This window comes from Eucyclogobius newberryi, unplaced genomic scaffold (assembly GCF_026437365.1).
Source record: "Eucyclogobius newberryi isolate DKJ021-1_F unplaced genomic scaffold, fEucNew1.0.hap1 SCAF_3, whole genome shotgun sequence".
Lineage (NCBI taxonomy): Eukaryota > Metazoa > Chordata > Actinopteri > Gobiiformes > Gobiidae > Eucyclogobius > Eucyclogobius newberryi.
Genome location: NW_027315945.1, coordinates 8,791,103 through 8,802,112, shown reverse-complemented (window position 1 = coordinate 8,802,112; position 11,010 = coordinate 8,791,103). Strand labels below are relative to the sequence as shown.

At 43.9% G+C, this 11,010-nt stretch overlaps 1 protein-coding gene across 3 annotated transcripts in view; it reads right to left on the bottom strand.

The window, feature by feature from the left end:
• The window catches only part of scap (SREBF chaperone), a 58,022-nt gene that overhangs the window by 26,065 nt on the left and 20,947 nt on the right, over window positions 1–11,010 (bottom strand). For all 3 annotated transcript variants that reach the window (XM_072459921.1, XM_072459919.1, XM_072459920.1), the window contains exons 5-8: window positions 9,575–9,795; window positions 4,674–4,779; window positions 3,686–3,858; window positions 3,251–3,377 (exon numbers count right to left, since the gene is read on the bottom strand). In XM_072459921.1, coding sequence (XP_072316022.1) covers window positions 3,251–3,377; window positions 3,686–3,858; window positions 4,674–4,779; window positions 9,575–9,795 — 627 coding nt within the window. The remainder of the gene's footprint in view (window positions 1–3,250; window positions 3,378–3,685; window positions 3,859–4,673; window positions 4,780–9,574; window positions 9,796–11,010) is intronic.

Here is an 11,010-nt window from a genome sequence, read left to right as displayed (position 1 = left end):
AGCGCACATGTGCACGTCCAGGCGACTGGTTGGTCAACAACACGCCACAATGTCTTGACTCACGATGCTGGGCCGCGATTGGACGAGGAGGGTGTGTGTTGACATGTTATCTCCCGCCCTCCTGCGTCAGGCTCTTTGGCCATGGTGTGGTAAACATGATACAGCATGTATGTGTGTGTGTGTGTGTGTGTGTGTGTGTGTGTGTCTGAATAGGCCATAACTGCTAGTAAATATTAGGTAATGTAATAATAATATAATACAATAATAATTTGACATACCGTCTCTTTTGACTGTTACAAGTCAGAACGAATTGCTTTATCATGAAAACAAAACAGAACTACTTTATAAACAGTTTGCAGAGGTAATAATAATAATAATAATAATAATAATAACGTTTATTTATATAGCGCTTTTCAGTGACCCAAAGACGCTGAACATATATAAAAAAGGGGGGGTATTTACAGACAGGGGGGACAACACGTACAATACACATTAATATACAGATAAAATGAACAAGACAGAAGAAGTAGAGAGAAAAAGATGGGGATGTAACAGGGGGTAGAAGAGTAGGCAATGGGGTAGAGGAGGCTAGGGGTAGGGGAGGTCATAGGCTTGGGTGAAGAGGTATGTTTTTAGGCGGGATTTGAATGTTGTGAGTGAGGGAGAGTGGCGGACAGGTTGGGGGAGGGAGTTCCAGAGTCGGGGTGCTGTTCGGGAGAATGCTCTGTCGCCAAAAGTTTGAGTCGGGATGTTGGTGCAGTCAGGGTGAGAGAGGAGGAGGATCGGAGAGCTCGGGAGGGGCGGTGGGGGATGAGGAGGTCAGACAGGTAAGGGGGGGCAAGGTGGTGAAGAGCTTTGAAGGTGAGGAGGAGTATTTTAAAGTTTATGCGCTGCTTGATGGGGAGCCAGTGGAGAGAGCGGAGAACGGGAGTGATGTGATCACGGGACCGGGTGTGGGTGAGGAGGCGGGCAGCGGAGTTTTGGACCATTTGGAGTCTATGGAGGGAATGGGAGGAGATGCCAGTGAGGAGGGAGTTGCAATAGTCGAGGCGGGAGGAGATGAAGGCATGGATGAGGGATTCAGCAGCGGGGAGGGTGAGGCAGTGTCGGATTTTGGCGATGCGGCGGAGGTGGAAGTATGAGGTCTTGACGATGTGGCTGACATGGGGAGTGAAGGAGAGGGTGGGGTCCATGATGACACCGAGATTGCGTACCAGGGTAGAGGGGGTGATGGTCGAGGTGTCGATGCTGAGTGAAAAGGGACCAGTTTTATTGAGAGTGGATTTGGTGCCAATGAGGAGGAGCTCTATTTTGTCACTGTTCAGTTTGAGGAAGTTGAGAGTGAGCCATGATTTTATTGTAGAGATGCAGGTTTCGATGTGGCTGAGGGGAGGGTTTTGGGTGGATTTGGTGGTGCGGTATATCTGGGTGTCGTCAGCGTAGCAGTGAAAGTCCAGGTTGAGTTGGCGGAGGATGTGACCAAGGGGGAAGATGTAGCAGATGAAGAGGAGGGGGCCGAGGACTGAGCCCTGGGGGACCCCCTGCGTTACTGGGGAGAGGGTGGATGAGTGACCGGAGAGGGAAATGAACTCTTGCCTGTTGGTGAGGTAAGGATGTGAGCCAGTCAAGTGCAGAGCCCTCAACACCCAGTTGGCGCAGCCTTTGTAGGAGGATGGAATGGTTTATAGTGTCAAAGGCTGCGCTGAGGTCTAGTAGTAACAGGATGTTGAGGGCCCCGGAGTCTGCAGAGGTGAGGAGATCGTTGAGTACTTTGACCAGGGCTGTTTCAGTGCTGTGAAGTGGGCGGAAGCCAGATTGGAAGGGTTCATAGAGGTTGTTTGACTGGAGGTGTGTGTGAAGTTGGGCGGCGACGATGCGTTCCAGCGTTTTTGAGAGGAACGGCAGGTTGGAGATGGGGCGGTAGTTGGAGAGGTTGGCGGAGTCTAGGGTGGGTTTTTTGAGGATGGGGGTGATGGAGGCCAGTTTGTAGATGGAAGGAACATGGCCGAGGGATAAAGACTGGTTGAAGAGGGTGGTGAGATGGGGGATGAGAGCAGGGAGGCAAGCCTTGGTTAGAGTCGTTGGGAGGGGGTCGAGAGAGCAGGTGGTGGTTTTGGAAGCGGTGATGAGGTCTATGATATGAGAGGAGTTAACAGAGGAGAAGGTGGTGAGGGGAGGGAAGGGTGGGTGGTCAGGGAGAGGGGGGGGGGCAGGTGTGGGGGTGGTGATGGAGTTAATGGAGACGGCAGTCATGGAGCTGTTGATTTTGGAAATTTTGTCATTGAAGGCAAGGAGGAAAGAGTTGCAGAGGTCAGGGGAGGAGGGTGGAGTGGTGTCCGGTGGCTGGAGCAGCTTGTTGACGGTGGAGAACAGGGTGCGAGGGCTCCGGTGGGAGCTGTTGATGAGGGTGGAGAGGTGGGCAGATTTGGCGGCTTGGAGAGCGTCACGGTAGGAGGAGATGTGTAATTTGAAAGCTTCGGCGTGGACGGTGAGGTCCTGGATTATTGCATTTCTCACTTACCTAATGCACCGTGAGCATCACAAGTCACCGCCATGATACTGTCAGGGTAAAGCTAACAAACATTAACACTTCCTGTTTGAGAATAAAATGCTCTTTAGAGAGATGCAGACAGCACACGGCAGTCTCATTTTGATCCTAACAGCTGCTTTTTCAATAAATCCGTACTAGTGATATAACAGATTTTACTTTATCACATTAGAACAATTGGGTAAAGCCCCTTTAAAGGCGCACTAACATTAACTACATATTATATATTTCGAGTGAGAAAAAGTCAAAATTGTACATATTACATAGGAAGCTGAAACCTATGACTAGATGAAAGATTGCATTACAGGGTCTGAATTAGTAGCATCGTTATTATCAACTTCAACAATAAACAATCTGCAGCATGTACCGGTATTTGAGATAAAAGAAGTTGTATTTATCGTTCTGAATGATGACAAAACAGTTGAGTGACACGTGACACAAGTTAGTGGCTGTGATGGTCTCAAATAAAGACTGGTTTGGTGCACTTTATTGTCTGTTCCAGACATTTCTGCGTTTGAACAGAAGGTAGGAGGGACTGGCTGGTCAGGCACGTATGAATGAATCAATAGTACTACACTAAAAAAGGTGTGTTATTGTCACACTAGAGGATTTTAAAATTGCCTGTAATCTAAAACCACAGACATGAGGACAAAGAAAATCTGGTGCACAGAAGGCTTTAGGAGGTTATAAAGCATGGCGTACCCTCCGTTGAGTGTTGGGGTGAGTCCGAACAGTGTGCATAGCCCCACAGACATGAGCAGAGAACTGAGGACCGTCACCACAGCAGCCAGCGCCAGCCCCCACTTTGACTTCACCATGTCGATCTTACCTGCAGGAGTACATGCAAAACACAAGACAAATGAAGACAAAGCATCCATTTAACCTGGAAGACCCCTTCCAGGTTCCCCCTGCCATTTCAACTTCAAATCAGCACTCTCCTATTTGTATGGACTCTCTTATTTTCTGATGTAGCATCGTGACTATTTTACAGGTAATCGGCTGCAACATACAGTGATGTCCTCTAAAACCAATCAAGTAACTGAAACCTGGGAATATCAATTCCAAAAACAATGTACCCTTCTCTCAGGCAGTTGAAAACCTGCTCCCTGCTTTATTGGAACAAACTGTTGGACTCACGTGTGGAGAAGTAGATGTAGGCGAACAGGATGATGTATGTGGTGACCAAGGGGATGAGCTCGGCGATGCCTATCTCCTCCTTGAAGTGGACGTGGACCATGTGATCATCCTGCAGGCTGCAGTTGGCTGAGGGGTAAAGCTGCTTCAGGCGGGAGCGTAGACTGTTCAGGAAGCTGTGTAGACCGGAGGGTTAGTGTCTGATTGTTACATCAATTAAGCAATGTGTTGTTTTTGAGAGTCGTTTTATTCATGCATGTTAATCTGTGGGTGTGTCTTTCTGTGGGCGGAAAACACTTCAACTATTTCCGCTTACTTTCACAAGCAAGATTGTGACATTTTTCATCCAAGTTAGAAGCGCAATCTAAAAAATAAAATATATATATATATATTACAAGAAAAGCTGTACAATTCAAATGCGCTCTTTGGAGAGGGTTTTTCCAACTTGTAATAGTGGTATAATGTTATATAATCTTAATCTAAGTAGAAAACAAGAAAAAGTTCAAAAGACATCTTTTGTTGAGATTTTACCTCAGAAACAACCACTTAAGTATCTTCAAATATCATCATTTAAATCTTTATATAAGTTGTTTTAGTTTGAAATATCGTCTGAATGCGTTGCACTTCTCTGTGGGACAGCCAATTCATTCAGGCATAAAGTGATAATGTTTTAGCGGTTGTTAAACAATTCTGTGAAAAACAACTCATTTGCATCAGTCGTCAGTAATGCACAGTAGATATGAGAAGGAGGAAAATGTATGCATCACACTACATTGCATATGGAATTTTATCATACAGTCAAATGATTAACAAACAAAAAAAAGAAAGAAAAAAGGGAAGTCTATGGTCCCGTTTCTGTTATTAAGCCGTTTCAGATCCATACTGCAGTTTACAATGGACAAAATGTAAAATGATCATGTATTTATATTATAGTTCAATATTAAGTACTTGAAAAAAGCAAATTAAGAAGAAATGACTTGAAAGCGCTAACCTTGCATCATATCTAGAGAGCACAACAGTGATTGTGTATGTGACCACTCTCCTCCTGTTATAATGGCTGACTCCTGTGTACTTTCCAGGGACACCAAACAACAAGTCTGGAACACAAAGAACAGAACGAATATTTACAAACTGTACCTACCTTTTTATGTTAAAGGTTTTTTATATATTTATTCTTAAATTGCCTCTTTCTAGCGGCCTTTTTGTTAGTTCTTATTTTAGACCATATACTCATTCTAATTCTGTATGTCTTCAAAACAACAATTGCATATTGGATTAGAAAATGTCACACAGCCTTTTTACAACAATAAAAACATTGAATTGTGAATTCAAATCTGCTGTTTTTTACTGTGACATCTATTTCACTATGAAAAGCCTCTCGGTTCTGAACAGCAATTTATTCCACTTTCTATTACTGAGTTGCTTTAGCTCAATATTGTGGTTTAAAATGTACAAAATGTAAAATAATTATCTATGTTTATAACAAAACTGTTAAACAAAACTGAAATAGAAACATTGTGGTGCAGTTACTGTAAAATACAGGAAGCTACAGGTTACATGTAATTATTATTATTATTATTATTATTATTATTATTATTATTATTATTATTATTATTATTATTATTATTATTATTATTATTATTATTATTATCATATGCATATTTGAGAATAAGTGCGCCGATCACTAGGGGCACCGATCACTAGGGGCACCAACGATACCTTCACGCTCCAGGCCTTCTCCAGCTCCTCTCTGAGGCCTTGGTATTTCTCTAGTTTCTCATGTTCCCTTTTCCGGATGTTACGATCCCATGGTACTGCAATGTCCACCACCACGGCTTTCCTCTGCCCTTTGTCAACCACCACTATGTCCGGTTGGTTCGCCATTACCATTCTGTCTGTCTGTATCTGGAAGTCCCAGAGGACCTTGGCTCGGTCATTCTCCACCACAATTGGAGGTGTTTTCCACCTTGTCCTTGCGGTCTCGAGACTTCTGTACACTATGCCAGCCACCTGGTTATGGTGCTCCATGTATGCTGTCCCTGCCAACATCTTGCACCCTGCAGTTATGTGCTGGATTGTCTCAGGGCCCCCTTTGCACAGCCTACACCTTGGGTCTTGTCTGGTGTGGTAGATATGGGCCTCTATTGATCTGGTGTTCAGGGCCAGCTCTTGCGCTGCCATGATCAGGGCCTCTGTACTGTCCTTCAGACCGGCTCTTTCTAGCCATTGGTAGGATTTCGTGCAATCAGCCACTTCAGTTACATGGGTTACATGGGGTATATATTATTAATAATAATTATTATTATTTTTTGTTTGTATATATTTGTGTGTGTCTATATTTGAGTATCTTTCTTTACATAGGTTAGTTTGTTTTATGTACATAGGTTTTTGTTGTTTTGTTTGTTGCGTTTGCTGTATGTTTAAAAAGGTGAAAACAGGATTTTAACCTGTTACCATCCACCTATTTTCGCCCTGTGCACAATGGTTGGACATACCCAAATGGCATTGCTTATTAAAAGAGGATCTTACAGCCCACATGCAAGTGTGATGCATCATTAGAAAGCTTAGGCCTTCTAGTTTCTGCAGATGTGCACATGACACTGTCAGGGCTTCAGAACTTACACTACAGAGGCCCAAACATAAACAAAACATCCTTTTTTAGTCTCGCCTGAATATTGTTAATTTGTAATGGTCCTAAGCATGGCATACTTCGTTGTGTGCATATGCTGTTCACTGTACATGATGTTTATCTTGTTGACAACAACTGTGTAAAGTTTCAGATCTCTAGGAACAGGCATTTTGGTGCTGTTGACCTTTTTGTATCAAAAAGTATATTCGGAACAAGTGATCAAAATATGTGCCAACTGTGCCAAACTGTTTTATTACAATTTTAGCTCCTCTATGATCATAAAACATACATTTTGATGTTTTGTAGGCCACTAATAGCAATTATAACTGCTAAAAAAAAAAAGTGAAAATGTGTAAATATGAGTTTACCCATGAATTTCCCATATAGAGGTTAAAAAAAAAAATAATTATAATATTTTTATTTTATTTTTTTATTGGTATAATAATACATATATCTAACAAAATGCACGTCCAAAAGGCTAATAAAATCAGAAAACGTTGCGCAAAATCCTGCCGAGAAATCTGGCTCTTTACAGCCTTCCCGGAGCCTTACGCACGAGAATACAGAAGATTCTGTGTCAATAAGCCCTTTGTCCCGCCCCTCTTTCTAAAGCTATTCTCATTGGCTAGAATAATATGTCAATCAAACTCAGCTACGTCATTCACATGCGGCGCTATTTAGATGTAAACAGACTAATCCATGTGCGTCGCAAGCGGCACATTTTTTTTTGCGGAGGCTGTAACAAACAAACCAGTGGACAGAAAAAAATGTGGATGGTCTCATTCTGTAGGTAACAGTCTGAAGAAAAGAAGGATATCCAACATTATTTTATAGGTCAAACAGGTCATTTGTTATGGACGGAGAAATGCGCCGGACAAGCGCATTCTCGTCCGGCGAGAAACGAAGAAAAGTTTGTTTACTTGACAATATCTCAAAATCGGATAACTTCAGGAAAAATACAAGTGGATATTGTTTTTCAATGGTTCCTTACGGACAGACTGAGTACAAGGATGTACAGAATTAAAGCCGTTTCGTCCGTCATAAACAGCAAACAGGTAGGACATGCGTTTGTAAAAGTTGAGACTTTCTCACAAACTATTGGCAATTGCTTCTTGGGGCATATTATTCAATGTAAATCAATGACATATTCGTTTTGTTGAGAAAATAAGCTTTAAAATGATGTATGGCTTGCTGGTATTGACCACGGAAATAAAAGTGATGATGTAAGAGAATATTTGAGATATAGAAAATGCTCGCCGGCGGACAGGTGGGTGGTAACAGGTTTTAATAAGCACTTGAGCCTCAGTAGCAGGACAAGATTACACAGTTGTCCCCAGGTTAAAAGCGTGTGGAGAGTGGAGAGAAAGGGAGAGTGTGGAGAGTGTGGAGAAAGGGAGAGTGTGGAGAGTGTGGAGAGTGTGGAGAGTGTGGAGAGTGTGGAGAGTGTGGAGAGAGTGGAGAGAGTGGAGAGAGTGGAGAGTGTGGAGAGTGTGGAGAGAGTGGAGAGAGTGGAGAGAGTGGAGAGAGTGGAGAGAGTGGAGAGTGTGGAGAGTGTGGAGAGTGTGGAGAAAGGGAGAGTGTGGAGAGTGTGGAGAGAGTGGAGAGAGTGGAGAGAGTGGAGAGAGTGGAGAGAGTGGAGAGAGTGGAGAGAGTGGAGAGTGTGGAGAGTGTGGAGAGTGTGGAGAGTGTGGAGAGAGAGTGGAGAGTGGAGTGTGGAGAAAGGGAGAGTGTGGAGAGTGTGGAGAGAGTGGAGAGTGTGGAGAGAGTGGAGAGAGTGGAGAGTGTGGAGAGTGTGGAGAGTGTAGAGAGTGTGGAGAGTGTGGAGAGTGTGGAGAGTGTGGAGAGTGTGGAGAGTGTGGAGAGTGTGGAGAGTGTGGAGAGTGGAGAGAGTGGAGAGAGTGGAGAGAGTGTGGAGAAAGGGAGAGTGTGGAGAGAGTGGAGAGAGTGGAGAGTGTGGAGAGTGTGGAGAGTGTGGAGAGTGTGGAGAGTGTGGAGAGTGTGGAGAGAGTGGAGAGAGTGGAGAGAGTGTGGAGAAAGGGAGAGTGTGGAGAGTGTGGAGAGAGTGGAGAGAGTGGAGAGAGTATGGAGAAAGAGAGAGTGTAGAGAAAGAGAGAATGATTTCATGTGGTCTTATACTAGTTCTGATAAAGGGTCATTCTAAAAAGGTTTAGGAAAGGTCAACTTTTCTCCTCTTAAAATGATTTTTTTGTATTGATACTTGCTCAAAATAGAATCTAGTTCCGATACTAGCTTTAGAATCTATTAATATCTGATTTTAATACAACCCTACAATTCCCACATACCAACGCATATTATTTGTTTAAAAAAATATCTATTTTGACAAATAAACAGAAGTGGCCGTAACCAAAATTGTACTTAGGTCTAAGGAAAGACACAATCCATGAGCGATGTTCCCATCTCGGAGACACCTGTCACACTGGCAGTGTCAAATAAATATGGGAAAGAGTATCTGCCAGTGGTTTTCCATCTGGTGGATCACTAAGCATGGACAAAATGTATGATGCCAGCAAGATTGTTAAATTGAATTGATAGAAATTAAGGTTTTGAGATTTCTGTCATGTCTTTGTGATTTATTTATTTTTTTTGTCCTGTTGTGTGAAGCACTTTGAATTGTCTTGTGTACAAATTGTGCTCTACAAATAAATTTCCCTTGCCTTGCCTTGCCTAGAAGTATATCATAGTGTTTTGGAGTAATGGCCTGCTCACTGGCCTCTCCAAATGAGCTGTAGAACAGCTGCAGTACATCCAGAACGCTGCTGCTCAGGTCCTGACTAGAACCAGGAAGTACCATCACATTAGTCCTGTGCTCAGGGACCGGCCTCCTGCTGGTGCCCAGAGTCAGGACTCACGACTAACCATGGGGAATCTGCGTTTCAGTTTTATGCAGCTAAAATCTCCCGAGGATGTGAGACAGGCCTCTTACAATGTTCAAATCTCAGCTAAAAAGTTTTTTGTTTAGCTGTGCATAGGACAGAAAGGATTTTATTTGCACTCTTCTCTTTTATGTCTGTTTTGTGATTTATTTATTTTAATGCATTTTTTCCAGTTATTTGAAGCACTTTGAATTGCCTTGTGTTTGAATTGTGCTCTAAAAATAAGCTTGCCTTGCCTACTTCTCAAGATAGAGTAATTGTACATGACATCTGATTTATAATTTGACATTAGAGTAATTCAATTTGTAACTATGTTATTTTTCTATGGTTGGACAGATCCCTGCAGAGGTGCTGTGTGTGTGTCCGTACCTCTGAGCGTGGCGGAGGTGTGCAGGCCCTTCGGCTCATGTTTCTGGATGGTCTTAAGCAGGTCGGGGTCCGTGTCAAACAGGTCTCGTTGGTTCTGCCAGTAGTTTCCAGGAGAGACCAGGAGGCAGCCATGCTCTGGTAAGACCGACTGCATCCTGCGTAACCCCGGCAACAGATCTGTGACTTGTAGACACAGGCTTTCCAGACTGCGCACCCCCGAGCTGCACACAAGACAAGGACGTCATGCAAATTACATTATTGCAATATATTAAACGTCATAAGGCGCTGGTACAGCTAGCAGCCCGGTGTAAACGCTCCTCTTTTTTCTCACACTTTTTTTTCACACTTATTGTGCTTTATCTGCTATATTTTGTAAAATAATAAAAAAAAAAAAATTCTATTTTACTGTACGATAGGGACACACGCTGGAATCGTTTTTGATTCAACTGTTTTTGACTTTTTTCGGCTGGATATTGAGTGTTTTTCGTTGTGTCGTCGTGATGTGAGCTAGCTCTGAGCTAGCCCCCGGGCCCTCCGGCCGCCGCTAAAGTACGGAGTGCCGCGGTGCACGTTTATATAAAAGAGGAACTTCACGAACGATCGGGACACGCACAGGAATCACTTTAATTCAACTTGTTTTGACTTTATTCGGCTGGATTGAGTGTTGTCGTCGTGTCGTCGCGATGTGCCTCGGCTCTGAGCCCCCCCGGCCCCACCGCGCCCCCCGGCTAGCGCCGGTGCGTGTTTACACAAAGGAGGAACTAATGAAACTGCGGAGAACAGTCGTCTTACCCGGAGATCGTCACGTTATCCCGGCGGACATCCTAAGGAAAATGCAGCGAAGCAGAAGGGCTGGACGTAAAATCCGAGAGAAGAGAGGAGGAAATAGAAAGCCGGTTCCCACCGTAGTCATGGGTAATGTGAGGTCCCTTCAAAATAAAATGACGGAAATAGCGAGCCTCATGCGGTCCCAGAGGATTTATAGGGACAGCAGCGTCTTGATTTTCAGAGGGACCTGGTTAACAGCAGAAATGCCAGACTCTATTGTAGGTTTGGACAATTTTCATCTGCTGCGGGCGGACAGAATGAGAGAATGCGGAAAGAAAAGAGGTGGAGGTCTGGCTGTGTATGTGAACATGAGCTGGTGCAAACCTGAACACTGCACAGTGAAGGAGCAGCTATGTAGCAGGGATATTTAACTATTGGCTATTGGCATGGGGCCATATTATCTGCTCAGGGAGTTCTCACATGTGATTTTGATCGCAGTCTATGTGGCCTCGTCTGCCAATGCTGAATATGCTTGTGAAGCACTGCTCTCCTGCACTTGTAGGCTGCAAACACAGCACCCACAGGCTCTCTTCCTCGTCTCTGGTGACTTTAACCACGCTTCTCCCTCTTCTGTTCTACCAACATACACCCAGTATGTTACCTGCCCC